The 25,032-nt window shown below is 32.8% G+C and overlaps 1 protein-coding gene across 2 annotated transcripts in view; it reads right to left on the reverse strand.

Moving 5' to 3' along the window:
• The window catches only part of LOC111060908 (C1GALT1-specific chaperone 1-like protein), a 30,215-nt gene extending 10,876 nt beyond the window's left edge, over positions 1-19,339 (reverse strand). Inside the window, exons 1-4 of one of the 2 annotated variants that reach the window (XM_039440842.1) lie at positions 19,011-19,339; positions 11,090-13,877; positions 5,811-5,962; positions 3,592-3,785 (exon numbers count right to left, since the gene is read on the reverse strand). In XM_039440842.1, coding sequence (XP_039296776.1) covers positions 3,592-3,785; positions 5,811-5,962; positions 11,090-11,685 — 942 coding nt within the window. In that variant the 5' untranslated portion in view covers positions 11,686-13,877; positions 19,011-19,339. Of the gene's footprint in view, positions 1-3,591; positions 3,786-5,810; positions 5,963-8,532; positions 10,103-11,089; positions 13,878-19,010 lie in introns of those variants that run through there. The other variant, XM_039440843.1, reaches the window with a different exon arrangement.
• Between the last annotated feature and the right edge of the window lie 5,693 nt (positions 19,340-25,032).

Below are 25,032 nucleotides of genomic sequence, written 5' to 3' on the forward strand. Positions count from 1 at the left end.
TGTACTGCAAAGCTTTCAATGAATCTTTCCCTATTGTTTACAGGAAAAGAAAGACAAGGAAGAAAAATATTGAATGGGCTTCTCCTCTACTGAAACATGCTTGTGATGACAAAAAAGACCTCCTACTGTTTAAAAAAATGTTTCCAAACAATAAGGCAATCAAAGATAGACTTGCTAACCTGTCTCAACTGATTCGTCATTTGATAAATCACTCAAAAAAAGCTCATGCAGAAAAGATGCTAGCCTCTTCAGAAAATAAATCCAAATCAATATGGAATTTAATAAAAAGGGAAACGGTTGCCAATACAACAAAAAAGAAGTACCCAGTAGCAGTAGATGGAGTTAGAATGAATTCAGTGTATGATATTACAAATAAATGTAATGAGTACTTCTTAAATGTCGCAGATAGTCAACCCAGCACTCAGCTATCCTTTAAAGAGCAGCTAGCAAATGTGGAACATGTCAATAATGTATTGGAAAGATTCCCTGTAAAATAAAAAAAAAATAAATAAAAGATATTCCCTGTATTTTTTGGATCACGACGTATCTTGTGCGGTACAGCAAATAAAGAGCAAAATGACAAGCGGATTGGATGATGTACCTTGTAGGATATTAAAGGAATGCTTTGGCCCAATATGTGCACCTATAACAACATTAATAAATTTGTCATTCAGCACAGGAACCTTTCCTCACCAACTGAAACTTGGCAGAGTGATTCCTATCCATAAAAAGGGAGCAATTGAGGAGGTTTGCAACTTCCGACCAATACAAATTACAAGTTGCTTCTCAAAGTTATTAGAAAAACTAGCAGAAAGAACAGTAACAGAGCACCTTAAATCGAATAAAGTTCTTTCTCCATACCAATTTGGATTTCAGCAAGGAAAATCCACCACTGATGCCGTAAATGAGTTCCTGTTTAGAATATATGAGGCTCTAGATGATAATAAAAAGGCGTTAGGATTGTTCATTGACCTTCAAAAAGCCTATGATAGCCTGGATCACAATATCTTAATGGAAAAGATTCACTACTATGGGGTCAGAGGATCAGCATTTGATTGGTTGAGGTCATTCATAACAGAAAGATCACAGGTCGTTGAAATTGAAGCAGAAAATCAGCAAGTAGAAAATTATAGATACAGATCTAAATTTGGAAAGTTGAAGAGAGGAGTGCCGCAGGGAACAATTATTGCCCCGATATTGTTCTCATTATACATCAACGATCTCCCAAGCAATATAGAAGGAGCCAGCAGTGTTATGTTCGCCGACGATGCCAATTTCCTCATTATAGGAGATACTAATCAGGAGTTACAACATCGAGGAGAACAGGTAGTAGATGGCATCCACAATTGGTGTGAAGCAAATGCTCTTAAGGTGAATATCAAGAAGACATGCTACCTCAGCTTCTCCATAACTCATCTCAACACACCAGTCATCTTTGATTTTGGAATTGATCTCCAACAGATCGAACCGGCAAATGTCTGCAACTTCTTGGGAATAAAAATGGATTCTGGATTGAAATGGAATGACCACATTCACAACTTAATGAAGAAACTCAGTAAGGCCACATTTGCAATCTCTAGACTGTCAAAAACAATGCACCAGCAAATAGTATTTTCGGCGTACTACGGTTACTTCCAGCCTCTCCTTACCTATGGGTTGCTGTTTTGGGGCACGTCACCAGAAATGATCAGAGTGTTGAGAGCGCAAAAAAGAGTACTTAGAATAAAGCTGAAGAAACCACCTAGAACATCATGCAGAGCATTATTCCGAGCAACAGGGATACTCACTTTGCCTTCTCTGTATATTCTCGAATCCGCGGCTTTTGGCCTCAAACACGCATCATCGTGGTCAAGAGGTGCCGACCTCCACAACTACAACACCCGATCGAGAAACTCATACAGGATACAACAACACAGGACGGCGTTTTATGAAAAAATCCTAGTCACATCAGTAAGAAGATACTCAACTCCCTGCCTCAACACCTTAAACATATGGACAATTCAGTGAATTTGAAAAGTAGACTGAAAGAATGGTTGAAAGAAAAATGCTTCTATAATTTAAATGAACTAATAGCTTTAAACAATGTATAAAATTTTATTATGTAATTGACGATTGCCATACAATTTTATTGTACATGCAGTGATGGAATAAATTCAATTCAATTCAATTCAATATTTCAAAAATATCATTGAACAAGAATGATCAGTTAATAATTGATCAGACAAATCGGCATCAGCTATATCCTATAGAAGGCAGTGACAAGGGAGAGAATCGGCAACGCTGCTCTATATTTTAATTGAGATTAAATATTTTGTAAATTGATTATATTTGTACATTGTTATAAAATGATCTGGCTACGTTGCGGTGCTAGAGAAGGTTAGCGCTATCTGCTTTGTCGAATGATAGACAAGGATAGCTACACCAATGTCAATCAAATACTGCCATTATAACTTGAACTTGAACATTATGAACTTGAACGTTTTACAGTAGAAATTTAACCTATTTTTTGGAAATTTTATTAATTTATCAAAATTTGGGAATGGAATAGATTCGGAAGCCTTTTGTTCCTTCCTAATCATATTTAAATGATTTGTGATTCTGTCCACGAATAAATAAATAAATAACGTGGAACTCACTTGAGTGTTATTCTATATACATTTGTGACTAGCCGGTAACCCATGTTTCGCAAGGGTTTGATTGAAAACTTGACCTATTAAAGTCTTGAAGAATAGGCCTATAACTATCCTCGGTGATTCAAGAATCTATATGCAAAATTTTAAGTTAATCAGTTGAGTAGTTGAATAGCTGTGATGATGTGTCATTCGAGAATTTCCTATCCCCTACGTATATAAGCCAATTCTTTCCTTTATTAAATTATATAATATCGAGGCACCGAGCTTCGCTCGTTATTTATTGATAAACAGAAAACAATTCTTTAAAATGATTGGGGAAGGACTAACAGGCACAGCCCAAAACTGTTTCTTCCCCGAATTTTGATTTCCTACACTACAAATAGTCCAGAAAGTAGGTTATGTTCCATACACTTGAATTCAGGTTCAATTTTCAGTCCAAACAATTAAAAACAAAAAAGTTCTAATTTAGATTATTTACAAACCAAATTGAATAACAAAATAACACTCACTTATCACTTAAAATTGTCAAATAATGATCAACTTTGTAAATTATGATATACTCTAGTTTAGAATGATTATCATGTCATGTCAACAAATCAGATTATTTTGATCATGTCGATTAAAATTTCTAGGTAATATTTCTCGCTGATTGATTACACAGCTGGAAATAATTGTGTTTCTCTCCCACACACGCATCTTCTGTTTCGTCAGACGACGAAATTATCATCTGTTTTTCCAAGGATGAATTATTGTTATACTTTTCATGTCCTTCAGCGAGTTTTCCCAGGGATGAGACCTAGTGCAATCATTTTTTCTACATAAACGTACTATGTTTAAAATTTCGTGGAAACCGTTGGAGCCGTTTTCGTGATCCGTTGGACATGAATAACCAGATATAAAAATTAAACAGATATACAGAAATTGTTCACTTAATATAATGGGATTATTCTAGACTAACCTGTTTATTGGGATGAATCCTACGCCTGAAGTACCTCTCTAGCAATCCCACATCATCTGGCAAGTAGAGCTGCTCGGGAGTGAAAGTGTGGAACCGGCCCCTACCCTTCTTGTCCCTGGTGTCCTCTGGTCGCACACCCAGACCGCTCATATGTCTGCCCAGGTGATAGTCTTCATTGCGCCAATGCTTACCACCTGGATCACAATTTCAATTAGAACACAAAGAATAATAAGAATTTATTTGGAGAAAATTTTTGAGAATAGTGTTCAATTAAATACAATCTCCTTAACTGATCTCAATTTTTTCAAGTAGATTTATCAAGATTTCATTAATCATTTCTGTGTTTCATCCTTCCAAATTTATAGTTTCTTTATTTTGGACTTAAATTCTTGGAAGAGAAAAAATAACTAATTGACCGAGTGAAGTGAGGTCTAAGATTCAAGTCGACGGTTTGGCATTTCTCTTAAGCAGGTAACCCACTATGCCGTCATCGTCAGGCGCCGTCCGGCACCGACCGTCACCGTCAGTCGCCGCCTTCACCGTCATTTTTCCGGCGATAACCCACTTGCCCGTCTGGTTAGCTCCGTCAGAAACCGAAGCTAACCAGAAGAAATGCATCAGTTGCGATGGAGAGTTCATCAGACGAGGAATTGCTAGTAATAGCCGCAGCATGTGCTGACTTTTAAGACAACTGCAAACTTTTCCCGAGTCCCTGGGATCAAGAACTTTAATTTGAGCCCTTTCCCATCATCGTGTGATTTGTCAAACGGCCAAAACTTTGATTTCATAATTTCGCTTACAGAATAATATTTGTAAATAACTTACCTGACATGATATAAAACTTTTCTGAGATTTCCTGCCAAGCATTATCTTTGTTCCTGTTGTCGTGATAACCATTATCACTAGTATTATACAGGAAGGGATACTCCCTAATAGCCTCTATCAACATTTTGTCCATTCGTACTCATCGCTCACAGAACAAAGGCGCACTACAACAAAACACTGGGGCGATGTGACTTCACTGATATAGTGAAGTCCACGTTATAATGGCAGTGGAAAAGGATAGGAGAACAGCGTTGTTAATTCTCTGCCTTGCCAGATTATATTTCTACATTGTTAAATAACGATCTGGTATCTTTGCGGAGGTAGAAAAGTATAGCGCTATCTGCTTTGTCAAATGATAGACAAGGATAGCAAGTCCAATGTTGATCAAATACTGACATTATAACGTGGACCGCACTATAGTTGAATGTCGACTGGAAGAATGATAAAAAAACGGACCGGCTATCCGGCAAGAATGCCCCAAACAGCAATGGTGGCCGACGGTGACTGACGGACACGGTCGTAGCCGGTGACAGACGGGTATAGTGGGTTGCCGTTCGTTTAAAACAATGCAAAGCAATGTTGCCGGTACGCAACGGTGACGGTCGGTGCCGGATGGCGCCTGACGGTGACGGCATAGTGGGTTCCCTGCTTTAATGTTTAAATGTTTATATGTTACGCATTTACAGGGAAACGCGGTAATAGATTTTCATGAAATTTGACAGGTATGTTCCTTTTTAAATTGCGCGTCGACGTATATACAAGTTTTTTGGGAAATTTTGCATTTCAAGGATAATATAAAAGGAAAAAGGAGCCTCCTTCATACGCTAATATTAGAGTAAAAATCAGACAATAGAATTATTCATCATAAATCAGCTAACAAGTGATTACACAGATGTGTGGAGAAGCCAGTCTATTGCTGTATTTCCATAAGGTCTATAGTTTCAATCAGGTACTTGTGGATGAGAATACTGCGTGAGGTCTACTGTTCACAGAACTACTAGTAATAAATCTTTTCGAAAGTTTACTATTTATGAAATTTGGGAGTAGAGCAATTCTAGGCTAGGCCTGTTCCTCCGACTAGTCATTTTGTATTATGATTTGTAATTATTGTATCAGCCTTCAAACACAGTTTTGGGCTATGCCTGTTGTCTTCTCCCAATCATATTATATTTATTATAATTATGATCTGTAATTGCCATTGAAATAAATAAATAAACAGGCAGTAATGACTAGCATCTCACTAGCAACCATTCCTTCACTCTAGTCCTGAATGACTCGTGAGAAGTGAGGAGATTCTGAGAATCCCTCCTCCAATACATACAATATGAAAATGTGATTATTAATATTCATTACTAACATCCTAATCAGTAGTTTATTTATTCATATAGGCCTACCTCCCAGACATGCTTCTGTGGAGTTGAATATTTTCAGTAGAAGTTGGATAGCTCCCGAACTAAGGACATATCCAGCTTCTGCTGTATTGTAGTAGGTGAACCAGAAACACGAGATGTCTCCGAGGTAGTACGCTTTTGTATGATCTTTATACCTGCAACACATCAATACAGTTAATAAAGTTTAATTCTAACCAACACAATACAATTCAAGATAACACAATATGGAAATTACTGACATATTGCAATTATTCAAATGCTAATGAATCAATAATTATTATTAAACGAAAATCCAAATTAAATGCTGTAATTCACCCCGAAGACTTCTGCTACTGCAAATATTGACAACAGGGTAAACAGCTAGATGGAAATTTGCAGTAGCAGAAGTCTTGGGGATGAATTACTTGGATGCATTAAATTTGGTTTTTCGTTTGATAATAATTATAACACAATACGATTCAATATGAAACAATATTTGTAAATAGTATGATTTGTTGGAAGAATGATATTCGTATTTATCTGTCTACAAAGTTATCATTTGTATTGTTTATTTTATTTTATCTTCACTCTGTACTGTATGTACAATATTATTTATGCTATGTTGTATATTGTATACCGTTAAAGAAGTATGTAATTTTTATTTTTTGGTCGAAATAAAACGTTTGTTTGAAAGAATTAAGGTGCGTACAGATATACGCGCCGCGAACATGAGCTATTCACTTTCAAGCAGCTGATTATATCTGTATTTTTACAGAAACGGTAAGATATAGATAAAGATATAGATATAAGATATAAAAAGCTTGGCATCAGCTGATTAAAAGTAAATTGCTCATGTTCGCGGCGCGTAAATCTGTACGCACCTTAAGATGTTGATATTGTCAATACTAATTTAATTTATTCGAAAATTAATTCATATCACAGAACCTGGTTTCATGGTAACACCTACCACATCTTCAGCTGGACTAATGTGTTTGTTATTGTTGAAGGAACAGGAAATTCAATTTTAGGCTGTGTGTTGGTGTTGTAAAAAGGAAGGAGAATGAAAATTATTAGTGGGAATGGGAATAGATGAAGTAAAACTCTGCTATTATTTTTAGATTAGAAAATTACATTGTAAATGAAATTCTAGTCATCTTAAAAAGAATATATGTATACATCAAATTTGGTTGGTAGATTGCTGGTGATTGAATAGATCTCTACACTATAGGCAAGAAATATTAAAAAAAAATAGAACAATATTTTTTTAATATTCCCTTTAACTAGAAAGTGCCAAGGATTCTTATCCAACTTACCAAAAAGAGGAAGATAGCCTATAGTGAGGTCCACGTTATAATGGCAGTGGATAAAGATAGAAGAATAGCGATGCCGATTCTCTGCATTAATTAATTATATTTCTACACTGTCAAAAACATAATTGGCACCGTTGTGGACCTAGAAAAGGATAGTACCACCGGCAATGTCGAATGATAGACAAGGATAGCAAAACCAAAGTTGATCAAATACTGTCATTATAACGTGGACCTCACTATAGCTTAAGTAGATACCCCATGGTATAGAGCGTTTATATTCCTAATTTCACTGTTAAATCAAGCTCAAAGATCCAATTCATGCCAGACAGATTCGATCACTTGATAGCTTCTCTGTCCGTGCACTCAAGAATAATAACAGTGTATTTCCGTATGCAAGAGGAGAAGATCTTTGAGAATGTTCTTTGGTAGAAGCTTGTGAGTCTGGCACTCCAGTCCCTGGGTGAAGAGGCAATACAATGTTTTCTGAGATCCTATGACTTATCTCCTAACTTAATCTTAGCCTAGTTTTTGTTATCAAGTTTTACAATTTGAAGCAATTTATCCAGAAAGTGCTGGTCATGGATGGAAATTACTGAAACCAGTTATTTTTCGTGGAGCTATGTGAGGCTTGTAGTCTTTATTGACCGAGCGAAGTGAGGTCTAAGATTCAAGTCGACGGATGGGCATTTCTCTTAATGTTTAAATGTTGCGCATTTACGGTGAAACGCGGAAATAGATTTTCATAAAATTTGACAGGTATGTTCCTTTTTAAATTGCGCGTCGACGTATATACAAGGTTTTTGGAAATTTTGCATTTCAAGGATAATATAAAAGGAAAAAGGAGCCTCCTTCATAAGCTAATATTAGAGTAAAAATCAGACTATATAATTATTCATCATAAATCAGCTGACAAGTGATTACACAGATGTGTGGAGAAGCCAGTCTATTGCTGTATTTCCATAAGGTCTATAGTTTCAATCAGGTACTTGTGGGTGAGAATTCTGCGTGAGGTCTATTGTTTACAGAACTACTAGTTATTTTACAAATGCGACTTTCTAGAAGTATTAATTTCCTAGGTGATGATGATGGGATAGTCTCTCATAGTGTGCTGTTCGCACACTCTCACCCGTCCACAGTAATAATCAATAGTAATCGGCTAAGATAAGAAAAATTTAACTTGGAATTGGGAACATAAACGACTTATAGCTTACCATCGAATATCTTCTCAACTTATCTTCACTCTATCCTAAGAATTACCGCATTGAACTTACCGGTTCAATCTGCTTTGATGGAAGGTGAAAGGTCTATACAATACCAATATCTTAACTGTTTCGATACTAAATCAAACATCGATCTTTAATCAGAGCAGATTGCAGAAATTACCTAGATACCTTACCTTCATACCCTATTTCATACTGATATCAATTTATACTAACCTCACATAATGTCTTAGGTTCTCAGGTATCACAAATATATCATCAGGAACAAAAATAACCCAGTTCAATGTATCCTTGTACAAATTATGCACATGTCTTATTACTTCACACAAAAAATGCCACGAATGTTGAGGCTTTATCGCTGTAACATTTAAATATTTATAAAAATCAGCGTTAGATTTACCATAAAAATGATAATTGTTACAATGTCTACCCCAAGTATCGGCTGCTGCTGAAGATCTGCTTAAATCCGACGAAAATATCACACAAACAATATTAATACTATTTAGATTAGGTGTGTTAGTCACTACAGTCGATTCATCGTACAGCTCAGTACGATTCTGTTCCTTGTTTTTGTCGATGTTAGATTCTCGCCATTTTTTGCCAACAGTTCTCAAACGCAAGATATTTTCTTCCAAAGAAACACTGCTGGAATCGTCTATGAAAAAATCTACGCTTGTTTTTGTAATTACTTTCAGACTATTGTTGTTACGACGTGAAGGTACATCGCTAGACAAAAACAGCATTACAGCTAACAGTACACCTATTGCAAAACCCAGCACAAAAACGAAAAATACTTTCACATGGTACATCATTTTGAGAATTCTTGATGTTTCAACATTTCACGAATATATAAATTTATGTTTCACATAGTTTTGTATGAAAACTTTAAGAAATTTAATATAAAAACTGCCTGATTTTTAAAATAGTACGTTCACTTTTAGGTTAACTCCCAACTCTAAAAACTTTGCTGAAACTGGAACGAAATACAACCTTGGAGTCATTGTGGTTCAAATGTACACAGTTTGTTATATTTTCTACGTGTAGATTTATTGTCACTGTCTAAACATTGTCTAAAAATTAATTATTGAGTAGAAAAGTACTTGACTAAAACATTTTTGATGTAAGATCTTTTCTTACACTTTGACTTTACAGAATTTTTAGGTTATGTTCTGCTTCAAGTGATAAAGAGTAGTTGAGACTTTTACCGCTTGTCAGCACTAGTGGCGATAAGGCTCGAAATTCAAAATATTGAAATGGAAATTTACATCAATAAAATAATAATAGTGCTAAAAATTTTATTCTTTTAAGGTCAAGACTTATGAGTTTAAAACTAGGCCTATAGTTTGAAATGAATAGACCTTCTTGTATAATGATCTGAATGAATGAGATCCAATATTCAGCTACTTTCATTAGGTACTTCCACTTTTTACTTTTCAGTTTTTACTTATTAGGACTTCAACTTTTTATGCTTTAAAATAACTTTTCTAGTGCTTTTTATTTTCATGTATTGTTCAATATTCATAACATTTTACTTATACTTAACTTTACACTTTTGATACTCATTATTGTATCTTGAATGTGAAATAAAATACATTCTCTATAACAAACATCTTGTATTGAACTCATAAACTAAACTGTTTTAACAACATAAATTGTATTAACTTGAATAATCTTATGTGAATCATCATCAAGGTATATGGCACTCATGATCTTTTCTATAATAAAAATGTTTAATTTTTTATGAAAATCTTAGTTTTTATTACAGTCCACTTTGAAAACAAAGTCTTCCTCAAGTTAGTGAGACTGTTCAATACAATGTTTTCTGAGATCCTATGACTTATCTCCTAACTTAATCTTAGCCTAGTTTTTGTTATCAAGTTTTACAATTTGAAGCAATTTATCCAGAAAGTGCTGGTCATGGATGGAAATTACTGAAACCAGTTATTTTTCGTGGAGCTATGTGAGGCTTGTAGTCTTTATTGACCGAGCGAAGTGAGGTCTAAGATTCAAGTCGACGGATGGGCATTTCTCTTAATGTTTAAATGTTGCGCATTTACGGTGAAACGCGGAAATAGATTTTCATAAAATTTGACAGGTATGTTCCTTTTTAAATTGCGCGTCGACGTATATACAAGGTTTTTGGAAATTTTGCATTTCAAGGATAATATAAAAGGAAAAAGGAGCCTCCTTCATAAGCTAATATTAGAGTAAAAATCAGACTATATAATTATTCATCATAAATCAGCTGACAAGTGATTACACAGATGTGTGGAGAAGCCAGTCTATTGCTGTATTCCATAAGGTCTATAGTTTCAATCAGGTACTTGTGGGTGAGAATTCTGCGTGAGGTCTATTGTTTACAGAACTACTAGTTATTTTACAAATGCGACTTTCTAGAAGTATTAATTTCCTAGGTGATGATGATGGGATAGTCTCTCATAGTGTGCTGTTCGCACACTCTCACCCGTCCACAGTAATAATCAATAGTAATCGGCTAAGATAAGAAAAATTTAACTTGGAATTGGGAACATAAACGACTTATAGCTTACCATCGAATATCTTCTCAACTTATCTTCACTCTATCCTAAGAATTACCGCATTGAACTTACCGGTTCAATCTGCTTTGATGGAAGGTGAAAGGTCTATACAATACCAATATCTTAACTGTTTCGATATTAAATCGAACATCGATCTCCAATCAAGCAGATTACAGAAATTACCTAGATACCTTACCTTCATACCCTATTTCATACTGATATCAATTTATACTAACCTCACATAATGTCTTAGGTTCTCAGGTATCACAAATATATCATCAGGAACAAAAATAACCCAGTTCAATGTATCCTTGTACAAATTATGCACATGTCTTATTACTTCACACAAAAAATGCCACGAATGTTGAGGCTTTATCGCTGTAACATTTAAATATTTATAAAAATCAGCGTTAGATTTACCATAAAAATGATAATTGTTACAATGTCTACCCCAAGTATCGGCTGCTGCTGAAGATCTGCTTAAATCCGACGAAAATATCACACAAACAATATTAATACTATTTAGATTAGGTGTGTTAGTCACTACAGTCGATTCATCGTACAGCTCAGTACGATTCTGTTCCTTGTTTTTGTCGATGTTAGATTCTCGCCATTTTTTGCCAACAGTTCTCAAACGCAAGATATTTTCTTCCAAAGAAACACTGCTGGAATCGTCTATGAAAAAATCTACGCTTGTTTTTGTAATTACTTTCAGACTATTGTTGTTACGACGTGAAGGTACATCGCTAGACAAAAACAGCATTACAGCTAACAGTACACCTATTGCAAAACCCAGCACAAAAACGAAAAATACTTTCACATGGTACATCATTTTGAGAATTCTTGATGTTTCAACATTTCACGAATATATAAATTTATGTTTCACATAGTTTTGTATGAAAACTTTAAGAAATTTAATATAAAAACTGCCTGATTTTTAAAATAGTACGTTCACTTTTAGGTTAACTCCCAACTCTAAAAACTTTGCTGAAACTGGAACGAAATACAACCTTGGAGTCATTGTGGTTCAAATGTACACAGTTTGTTATATTTTCTACGTGTAGATTTATTGTCACTGTCTAAACATTGTCTAAAAATTAATTATTGAGTAGAAAAGTACTTGACTAAAACATTTTTGATGTAAGATCTTTTCTTACACTTTGACTTTACAGAATTTTTAGGTTATGTTCTGCTTCAAGTGATAAAGAGTAGTTGAGACTTTTACCGCTTGTCAGCACTAGTGGCGATAAGGCTCGAAATTCAAAATATTGAAATGGAAATTTACATCAATAAAATAATAATAGTGCTAAAAATTTTATTCTTTTAAGGTCAAGACTTATGAGTTTAAAACTAGGCCTATAGTTTGAAATGAATAGACCTTCTTGTATAATGATCTGAATGAATGAGATCCAATATTCAGCTACTTTCATTAGGTACTTCCACTTTTTACTTTTCAGTTTTTACTTATTAGGACTTCAACTTTTTATGCTTTAAAATAACTTTTCTAGTGCTTTTTATTTTCATGTATTGTTCAATATTCATAACATTTTACTTATACTTAACTTTACACTTTTGATACTCATTATTGTATCTTGAATGTGAAATAAAATACATTCTCTATAACAAACATCTTGTATTGAACTCATAAACTAAACTGTTTTAACAACATAAATTGTATTAACTTGAATAATCTTATGTGAATCATCATCAAGGTATATGGCACTCATGATCTTTTCTATAATAAAAATGTTTAATTTTTTATGAAAATCTTAGTTTTTATTACAGTCCACTTTGAAAACAAAGTCTTCCTCAAGTTAGTGAGACTGTTCCATAAAATGTCTTATCCATGCAAATTTGTTCCAAAATAGGTCTACTCCAAAGTTTGTTCATTCTTTACCTCAAATTTAAGTGGATAAAACATTGCAATACTCCAAAAGTCAACCTTCTGAACTGTTCATAATTAGAAATACTTTCTTAGAAATACCATAATCTCTGCCAAGCAATAGTGGTAATATGTGATTACGTTTTTTGTCATTCCTGAAAAATTTTAAAAAGTGGAGAAGATACATTAGGTACCATAATATGCTATTTTATCTCTATATGATACACATTAATGACACAAAAAATTATTGTATGTAACAATACAGTCATAAAATATTATTTGATTATAAATTAATTTTTTGAGTCAAGTCAATAGCCTAAATGAATTTAATCGAAACAAAAAATAATTTTATTTTGTACATGAAAATATCAACATATGAATAGTGTATATAAAAAATATCAAATATTAACATGAATAGCCTAATTGAAATGAAAAAGAATTGGTTTGTTTACTAAAATTTTTACAAGTTCACATCATTATAACAAAGAATATTACAATAAAAAATAAAATAAATTCAGTTCCAAATAAAAGGTTTCTTTGTTAAAGTTTGCAACAAGAAATATTCACCACAGTTTAAAATGTTCACTATTTGACCAAGGCAGCTGAGTTTAAACTAGTCTCCACCTCCTGTTCATCCATCAGTTCATTCATAATTGTAACAATCTTTTGTCTAAATAACCTTTGCCTCCTTGGTGTGAGTGAATTATAATCAGGAATCATTCCTCTCACGAAATCTACCAATGGGTGATCTTGCACTTGTTTGTTGGTGTTGCTCTCGATCATTGGACCAACTAATTGTTGAAATGGTGGTAATGTCCTTCTTTTAGATCTTACTTTCCTCGTAATATCCGAAGTAATAGGCCTCTTTACAGTTCTTTCCTGTACTGGATCTTCATTTCCAACACTATAAACTGTTTCAACATCTGCAATAATTTGTTGAATGGTATCTTGCTCTTCAAATTCCGTAGAGGAGTTTCTTCTTGGTTTCCTTTGTTGCATATGATCTTCCAAGAAAGACATTGCGTCTGCTAAATACCATCTGGGTTTGACATCTACTCCCGAATCAGGTGGTCTGCTCTGATTCCTCAAATGCCTTGCGAAGGAGTTCCTCAAATTTGTCCATTTCTGTTTGCATTCAGTCACTGAAAAACAAAAATACAATGGAAATTACTGAGATATTACATTTATTGAAATTCAAGTGAATTAATAATAATTTTTAAACAAAAATCCAAATTAAAATGGAAGACTTCTGCTACTGCAAATATAGAATTTCCATCTATAGTGACGTCCACGTTATAATGGCAGTGGAGAAAGATGAGAGAACAACTTTGCCGAACTCTGTCTTGTCAATGTCTTCTGTAGACGGTAGCTGATACAGGTTTATTGATATAAATTAAAATATAAATCTCAGTACCCTTGTAAATTATTTTGTCACAACATATTTCGGACATTAATGTCATTTATATATAATAATATTTATATAAGAATAATAATAAGTGAAATGATTTAAAAGTGTACTGAGATTTATATTAAAAGTATCACTAAAGAAAAAGACAATAAAAGGTTTATTGATGTAATATTAACTGTTCATTCTCGTTTAAAATAATAAATTTTTTTTATTAAGCAAAATATTATATTTTTCAATAATTTCATGATGAATTTTAATAATTAAGATGAATTTATTTTGTTAATTTATTATCAATTCTGCATTGGCGCTATCCGCTTTGTTGAATGATAGACAAGGATAGAATAGCCTATCATTGCAAATCAAACACTGTCATTATAACGTGGACCTCACTATAGCTGTTTACGGAAAACGGAGTTTAGCACTTCACCAACACATAACTTGCTTATTAGACCACTTAAAAAATTCAGTTTCCACTTTTTTCACTCTTATAAAGATCTTAATAATTAGGCCTATATTGAAAAAGATTATCCAATTTAACTAGAATTAAAAAGGTGGTCCGAACAACCTTAAGTGATGAAGCATACAAACTTCATGAAAATATTATAAGGCCGTATAGGAGATAATAATATATTCCAATGTACCTAGAATGTATTCTAGGTACCTTGATATATTCTATTAGGCCGATAAGGCCGTTATAAGGCCGGTCTTCTGGTTCTCCCCCTCCAAATTCCGTAAGATCTCATATAACTTGGTTGAGTAGCATGTGATCTGTCTTTTTGTGATTGGTGTACTAATTTTATAAAATTTCTATTATTATTAATTTCATTATTCATTTCCTCCCATTCTTGGTTTTACACAGACATCCTTCCTCTCTTCATTCCTTTCTTCTTCTTTTTTTCTCTTTTTATTATTACTTGATTTTATTTTGTTTAATAATAATTACTCTTATAATCAATTATTATTGTTTACGATTACTTCAATGATTATTTGTATTCTTTCATATTAATTGTATATTTCTTCATTTTTTATCTTCTTGTATTTCAAATTGTATAATGTGTTGAAAATATTGTATCGTGTGAAGGAAGCAAAATGGGTTTATCCTGTTGTCTCCATTAATAAAATTATTATTATTATAGGAAAAGTCTGACTTCTGATGATTTTTTAATATAATTATAGACACTCAAGATAAAATATCTTAATGTGCATTCAGAATATTGCGAAAGAGGTTTAGAATATTAATTTATTTAGTATTGAAATTATTTGTAACTAGCTGGCCTGGCGAACTTCGTACCGCCAAATAATTAATGCATCTCATGATAAACATTAGCTGGATGCACACCTGAGGAGGCACGATGCGGCATTTGCAACTTTCAAGAAGCACTGTCCAATATTTTCCATACCATTATAAATATAGACCTACTAACTTCAAACATGCTATCAAAAAGAACCAAACGCTTTGATTTATTCAGCTCAATTATTATTGTATTATTATGCATATGATGAAAGCACTATAATAATGTTTAGCTTAGTTCCGCTTACAGTAACTAAGTTACCCAATAATGTTACTGTAGTTTAGCTTAGTGTACAGATGGTAACTTTAGATGCTATTAATAATATTATTCTAATTATTAATTTCTATGGATTTCAATTATAAAATAATTTTCAAATTGCAAAATAAATAATTTACTAAAAATCAATCAATTCTAAACACCGAAGACATAACAATTATTTGGAACAAAGCAATGTCTTTAGAGCATGTAAGTCTTTAACCTGAGGCCGCACTGCTGGATGGTTACACACACAACAGTCATTTTGTTTTTAGTCGGGGCGTTTAGAACAAAATACATGGGCGGTTATGGAGCAGCACACACTCTTGTCTACTATCTACCGACGGCTGTAGTAAGACGCAATGATTATAACAGCTGATTTTTATTTCTGAGTGTGGCCGGCTCACATATCCTCTCCCATAAGGATTTAACATGTAAACTTTGAAGGACCGTAGGAAAGATTCCTGAGGTCAGATCATAAATTTGATAGGCCATAAGTTAAACCTGGTCCTGAACATAACGAACACAACTAAAATAAAATCATCAAATTCGGTGCACACATAAAAAAGTTATTGAACGTCAATATTTGAGGCTCGATTTTTATTTATATAGACAATCTTTTTTATTTCCAATATAGGCCTACTAACGGTATATAGAAGAAGTAATCATCTAAATACCGTGGGCCTACCGTAAAACGGGGTTACTTAGGCCACTTTTAAAATTCAAACACCTGGTGAATCTAGACCAATCAATTTACAGATTTGAAACTTAGTGCAAAACTTGGGTCTGTATCTTGACTTATTGTTTCATGTAATAAAAAAATTATTTGAACAATTTTTCACCTGAAAAAATATAAAAAACATGGTGGTCTAAGTTTCCCCCTGGAATGGGGTAACAAAAACCAGGTATGTTAAATGAATGTTTGGCTCAAGTTGAATACTCCTGGGGTAACTAATTCCATACACTAGACTAAGAGAAACAATATTCATGTTTAAAAAACTGAATTTAATGGACAAAAATAATACAATTTTTATTTTTAAGATTAAATGAGTGAATGAATGAGATTTTGGCTCAAGTTTAACACTTCTGGAGCAACTAAATCCATACACTAGACTAAAAGAAACAAAATTCATGTTTTATATGAGAAAAATAATAGTTTGAAGAATTATTTACATTTTCTAGATTACCATAAATGATCATTTCAACTCATACAAAAAAGTGTGGCGTTTCTTGTGGCTTTTGTTACCCCGTAGACAGACCAGCTGAGAAAAGAGAAGCATCAGGAAAAAAATAACCTCAAAATTGGAGAACTAACTGATGCATCATCTAGACAGACAATTGAGGTTATGTTTCGAAATAGTTACTAAACTTGAAAGAGAACAGACTGGGATGGACAAATAAAGTTATGAGGGGTATAAAATTTGGTACAAATTTCCTCCAAATAATAAAATTTTTTAATGCTTTACTTCAAATCTTAGTAATTTTTTTTTGCATCAGCTTGAAGTTTGTACAATTTCCAACTCATAGATCTATAAACATCCAGGATTTCTGAAATCAGTGTTACCATCATGGGCTCTTGAAATTTACCTTGCAAAATGGCTTTTGTTACCCTGTAGGCTTAAGTAACCCCGTTTTACGGTACTCATATTTATTTATTTCATTTATTGTACACAACACTATAATCATAATATAGTCATGACCATAGAGGAAAAACTAGGTTGAGCCAAGTACTATTTCTCTCCGAAATTTTTATAAAAAGATAATGTTGTCCAAATATTGATAAAATAGCTAAGATTGCATTGTAATGGCAGCATGCTTACTACACAACTTCATATAAAAGAGTGCAGTAACTTTGATAAACTGATTATTGAAGAAACATTTCCTATTGTAAGCTCTCTATTTGCTTCAAGATTACCATCATCAGAGGATTCAAAAGTGAGAGAGAATAAAAAAAATCAATTTCAGAGGTAGGCAAAGTTATAGTATGTTTTCAAAACACATCCATAAACAAAAACATCCACAATGAAAAGGCTTACAGCGGCTTATAGCTGTATTTTATCTTTGATTATCTGAAGACTAAGAAGAAGATTTCATCTTTCTATAGTCAAAGATTTTATCCTCAGCAATATAGGTAGTTGGCAAAACACATCCATAAATAAATAATTATTATGCTGATCTGTCTTTTATCGTTTATCCATAAATTAGTAATGAACTTCGGCATTTTTTGGCTAATCTGTTGAAAGACTAATTTTCATTAAAATGCTTATTTATATGTTAGGCTTGGCGCAAACCAGTTAGTCACGACAAGACATGATCAGACAGGTTTAGTCACAATTCTTCACATTGCTGCTTATGACGCAACTCACACTGATTAGTCATTGCAATCAGACATGTATTCATAAGCAACAATGTGAAGAATTGTGACAAAACGTGTCTGATCATGTCTTGTCTTGACTAAGGCTTGGCGCACACCAGTTAGTCACGACAAGACAAGATCAGACACGTTTAGTCACAATACTTCACATTATTTGCTTATGAAGAGATGTCTAATTGCAATGACTAATCAGTGTGAGTTGCCTCACACGACAATGTGAATTATTATGATTATAGTATTTTATACAATAAATTATGAATTACCTATAATTATTTTATACAATAAATGAATTATAATTATAATTATAATTGTGACTAAATAACGTGTATGATCATGTCTTGTCTTGTCGTGACTAACTGGTGTGCGCCTAGCCGTAGTCAAGACAACACAAGACATGATCAGACACGTTTAGTCACAATTCTTCACATGGTTGCTTATGAAGACATGTCTAATTGCAATGACTTAATAGACTAATAAATAAATTAGTACCATAATGAACTTCATTTTTGGCTAATCTGTTAATAGACTAATATTTTCCTTTAAAATAATGTTCATTTAAAATATGTTAGGCTAGGCGCACATCAGTTAGGCTAGGTGCACAACAGTTAGTCAAGACATGATCAGACACGTTTAGTCACAATACTTCATATAGTTGCTTATGAAGACAAGTCTAATTGTAATGACTAATCAGTGTGAGTTTCGTCACATGCAACTATGTGAAGTATTGTGACTAAACGTGTCTGATCATGTCTTGTCTTGTCTTGACTAACTGGTGTGCGCCTAGCCGTAGTTTTCATCCTCAAGTAGTAATGAAGTCCATTTTTTATTGTTATATAAAGCTGTAAATAAAAATATATTATTAAAAAATGAATATATTTTTTGAAATTGAAAATAAATATAAAGGCTAACTCTATTATTAGTTGCAAATAAATAGAAAAGTACTTACCACTCATATTCATTTCTTCTGCTACTTCTTTCCAAGTATTTTCGACCATATTCCTATTAAAGTGCTCCTTCAGTCTTGGATTGTAAATCAGTTCCCTTGATTGAATGAGCAACACAAATTTTCGATCTTCGGCCATCGTGAACACTGAATTTACATTAAACACAACTACGAAAATGAATTCACACGACCACAACAACTGATTGTCTAATGATGACTGGTAGAAATGGTGCAAGCTCTATTCTATTAGACGTGGAGCAGGAAACAGGAAAGACACGTTTAGACGCCATGACTATGACTAATCAGTGTGAGTTGCGTCATGAGTAACAATGATTGAGTTCATGGGAGGTTGCGGTGCATGTACGGCTTCGACCAAGTGAGCAGTAACCAGAAGTCGTGACTGGTGCACCACTACTTGCTACCACGGAACGAATATATATGGAACTGGTTTACAGTTTTTGGCGCGCACTTTTGAAATTAACCGTATACAGAGCCCATTGTAAGGTGTTATGAAAATAATCATTTTTATTATTATAAAATCAGTAATAATTATTATGAATTTATACTTGGAAGAAATTTATAATACAAGCTTGTCCAAGCCAACAGACCTTAGCAAAAATTAATGTTGGCTACCTCAGTTGAATACCAATTTAGACCTATTGTATTTTCACAACAAAGCTGAAATATTGATTAGTTATTATAAAATCCCTAATTATTTTTTTATGAATTAATTCTTTGTAATTAATGATGGCTCGTCATCAATGAAACTATTTTAAAATATTTAGGAGAAATAAATCTCAATAACGGTGATAATTATTTGAACATGAACGTTTTGGAAAGCAGAAGACCAATGCTCTTACTCTTGACCAATAGGAGTGCTTTGATCCTGGTTGCCAGTTTGTGTGAGCATGCACCTCTCCACTCTGTTTCAAGATGGCGACCGGTAGGAGAAATAGATCTCGATAACGGTGATAATTATTTGAACATGAACGTTTTGGAGAGCAGAAGACCAATGCTCTTACTCTTGACCAATAGGAGTGCTTTGATCCTGGTTACCAGTTTGTGTGAGCATGCACCTCTCCACTCTGTTTCAAGATGGCGACCGGTAGGAGAAATAGATCTCGATAACGGTGATAATTATTTGAACATGAACGTTTTGGAGAGCAGAAGACCAATGCTCTTACTCTTGACCAATAGGAGTGCTTTGATCCTGGTTACCAGTTTGTGTGAGCATGCACCTCTCCACTCTGTTTCAAGATGGCTACCGGTTACTGAACTATCAAAAGCTTGGTTAGGTCTGGTTAGGTCACATCAATCTTGGGTAGGTAAGATTTCATCCATAGCATTAAATACAGTAAAAAATATGGTCAGCAGTAATGATTAGCTCAATATAAAAATATTCTCAACATTTTTTAGGTACCTAAAAACCAGCACTTTTTTATATTTCTCAGATTTACTATAAACTTTAATTATCAATACCTAAATGAGACTTAAAAAAAATCTAGTAGGTAGGCTACCAGTAAGATAAAACATTAATTTCTTTTCAAATCAGTTTAGATTTATTAACACGTGAGTAGTTGCACGGACTTGCAGAACGTCAGTGGTTGTGCGTAAGCATTTTGCTCACACTCACCCTTATGGCTCCCTAGACTATACACAGTTGGTTTTGACAGTGCTCTTTCAATATTTATCAATTTCAAATCTTTCTCAACGTGGTTTTATGTTATTGTATACTATTAAATAGTATATAATAACATAATACATGGAGGAGATTCCAAAAATACATACTGCAAATTTATTGTTAGAATAATATATCATTTTTATGGGATAAAATTATCTACTCATGAATGAAATGAATATAGCTTCTTTATTTCACTCATTTTTCGACTTCTAGATAGGATAAAAAGATAATGAACATTTAAATCAGAAGATGGAATATAAAATAGGAAGATAATACCTATATATTGAAATAAGTCAATGTTCATTCTGTCATCCTCAAACTGTTCAAGGACAACTGTTCAAGATTGTCTAGAGGACAGTCACAGCGAGTATTACATGAGCTGCCAACCTTGGAAAACGAAAATTCCCAAAGCTATATACAAAAGTCACAACTGTGCGGCAATTTGCCGCGGGCGCGACTACTCGCGTGTTAAACATCTTTAAAACAAAACATAACTAATTTTAAATCAGTTTAGTTTAGATTTATCAGAAATAATTAATAGTAATAAATAAAAATATAGTTTTCTTTACTATATGGATTTATTTACAATAACAAAACATGACCTTTTTTATAAGTTACAGTTGAGAATGATATTGTATCTATCAATGTATGAATAAATAAATAATGCGAGAGTTGAATCTTCTGCACAATCAGCTGATCGATACTCGGTAATCGTTACCAGGAACACAGAATACTTTTGAAAAACTCTGTAGTAGCTGTGACCGTTGCCGGACGTTACTCTGTATCTGTGACAAAGAGAAGCTCCTCGATCGAATGCATTCCACTGTCCTTGGTCGAAGTCGTACATGCACCACGACCTCCCATGAACGCAATCAATGAGAAGTATTGTGACTGAACTTGTCTGACCCAGATCCTGTCTTGTCTTGTCTTGAATACTGTACAAGTGTGCGTTATCTTTACGTATAGCGTGTAGCGTTTAGCTAGAAATACGTCTTTGTCTTTGGAAGACTTTCTATCTCCCAATGTTAAATCAACTCCACACCGGTGTGAAATGTACAGACTGATTAACATTATGAGATAGTCGGCTACATCCTTCAAAGAGGTATTACTAGCTACGGTACACTAGGATTGTTGTGTATATAATAAAATCAGGATTATATATATTATTATTAAAAACATGGAGTAGGTACTCTTCTATTTAAAATATTTCAAACAAAATTTTTTCGATTTGTATATTATCAAGCTATCAAAATGAAAAAGTTTTCTCAAGAAAACCTTTTTTTTCGATCATTACTTTTTTAGATATGAGCGCCTAAAGTTAAAATTTTTGGGACAGAACATTTCAAATTCGGTAAGAGATAAATCCGTGAGATGAAGGGGATAAGTTCTTCATGGTATTGTTGATTGAATAAAACAATCTTTATATCAATTTTTGAGAAAGCTATTCAATTTACCAAAAATTAACACAAATAACTCAACTGGAAGTTCATTTTTAGTAAATTGAATAACTTTCTTAAAAAATGACATTTTCAGAATTTTTTTTTGTTTTATTCAATCAACAATACCATGAGGAAATTTATCCTCTGAACCTCATGGATTTATCTCTAATCGATTTGAAATGTTATGTCCCAAAAACTGAAACTTTAGGCGCTCATATCTCAAAAAGTGAAAGTTTCTCATTTTTAAAGCTTGATGATATACAAATTGAAAAACTTGGAAAAATATCACCAGTAGAAAGTTCACTTTTAGCCTTTGCACAGCCTTGAAAGCTTTCAGCACAAAGACAAAAAACTCTTTCCCTCCTAAATTTTGAGAAAAAATGTTAAAATTCTGATCAAAGATGATAGATAACAGCAAGGGACAATTCAATGCTCAAATTTTGGTGACAAACGATTTTTTATTCAAGATTTTAAAACAGTTGTACTTACTGTCATTTAGAGATCATTGTCAAGAGAGATCTTCTGGTGAACACTGAGACAAAATACCGGATATTGAATACCGGTGCCAAATTGTGCGGAAACCCAATCTATTCATGCAAGCCCATATGACTAAATTAAATATATTCAATATATTTAAAGAGACAACTCTGTATTGACTCTGCTGTCAATATTTTTGAGTATATACAGTGAAATGGGCTTGAATGAAGAAATTGAAACTTCGCGCAATTTGGCATTTTTGTCTCAAGCCTCAACTTATTCTATACAGTGTATTTTTCCATTGTCATTGCCATAAAATGCCAAATGAATTCATTCAAATGAAGGAAGTTATACGCCTACAATATGATACAAGGATCGGAAATAATTTGAATCAAAAACATTTTTCAAATATCAAAATAATTTTTCATGTAATCTCCATATTGAGCAACAAATATACAGCATTGTATCAAAACGAACATTCTATATCAACTATTGATAAAATACAATATTTAAGTACAAACAACATTTTATGTTTTCTAAATAATTATTGTTATAAGTAAGTTAGTAACATTTGAAACAATGTTCCATCAATGATTTGCTGATTGTAACTGATAACATTCTATTTTATCCGAGGAAAATATTTTTAATACAACATATAATACAACGCTAGAGTGATTTCATAATAACTATCTATAATAACTTGTATTGATACATTATCTTACTGAATAAAAGACAGTATTCTATACGTGAGGCCAAAAGTTCAATAATTTATTATACAAATTTTCACAGATTATGTGATACCCGTTATATAAATTGAAAATTAAGTACATTATGACAGCAAAATTTGGATACAATTCTACTTTGAATAATATAAGGTCACAAAATGATAATTTTATGGTGATTCTTAAATAGGTTGACTTAATACGTTTACTGTAGGCTACTGTATAAAAAAGTATTATTTCGAAACGAAAATCCAATGTTAAAGCTATAGGCTAAACCACTCGAAAACATTGGATGTTCGTTTAATAATAATTATTTATCGATTAGCATTTGAAAAATGCAATTTCAATCTGCAATTCCACTTTCAACAACATCTTATTGAATAGGTAGTTTATAATATAGAAAACAATGCATTATATATAATTAATCCGAAATATTGAACAGTGATATCCAAAGTGGCATTAAGTACATTCTGGTACTAGACTACAACATTGTACTCTTATCAATAAATTTATTTAGGCCTTATAACAATATAAGTACAATCACTTGCAGAAGGGATCATTATAATATTATCACAAAATAATTAAACAGTGATTTCTGTATATCGATGTGATGTCTGATGTGTTAAGTACAAAAATAACAAATTTTTACAAATATTCGAACCAGATTGGAAGAATTTTGACATTATTTCTAGAAGGCAATATTCAAGTACAATTCTAAACTATTGTGGTTGTTGTATGAAATTATTGTGATATTTGATATCTGTGTGTGAATATAAATAAAAGTATGAATCTGAGTACATTTTTTAAATTATTTCATCACGGCATGTTTCGGCTACTAATGTATTTTCAAGTCGTGATGAGATAATTTAAAAAGAGAGATTTTTTATTTTTATTTATAATCAAAAGTAGCTCTAAAAAATACAATTGATATGTGTAGTACAAAAAGAGCAACTCTTTTCAATAAATTATCGGAACCGGATTGAAAGAATTTTAACATTATTTCTAGAAGGCATATATACCGTATTTAAGTACAATTCAATTCAATTCTTTATTCATGAACATGTAAAAATTTATTTGAATAGTGTTAAGGTTGAAGCTAGGCTTGCATATACAAACAAAGACTAAAACATTTAGTAAAATTGTCATTTTAAATAATCAAAGATTAACATCAAACTCTTGTAAAGAGTATAGCGATAGGTTCGCCAGATATTTCTTCAATTTCTTCACAAATATTTGAGGATCTTCTAATACCTGCAAATTGGTTGGTAGCTAACCAAACTATTTCCACAACTCCAAACTATTGTGGGATGTTATTATCAAGATTGTTCTATTATGAGACAAATCAGACATTAAATAATTTAGCTGCGTTTTCATCAAAGTTATTAACACCATGCTATTTTTCTTATAGATTCTATTAGATTGAACATAACTACTCATACACATGATGTGCATATGTGTTTGTCACGCTTCGTTTAATCTAATGGAATCTATAAGGATTGAGTTATTAACATTTTGTTGATAACTTTTAGATGTAAAGGCAGCTTTATGGGGGATAAGATTAGAGAAAAAATCAGAAATTAAAAAAGGTAAGAAATGCATGATATTTTTCTGAATTTTTGTACATGTGACGATAATTCTTTGTTGTACAATTGTTGGCCCTATGAGTGGGCTACAAATTCCAGGAAACAATTTTTGTATTGTGAGGT

This window comes from Nilaparvata lugens, chromosome 14 (assembly GCF_014356525.2).
Source record: "Nilaparvata lugens isolate BPH chromosome 14, ASM1435652v1, whole genome shotgun sequence".
Classification (NCBI taxonomy): Eukaryota; Metazoa; Arthropoda; class Insecta; order Hemiptera; family Delphacidae; genus Nilaparvata; species Nilaparvata lugens.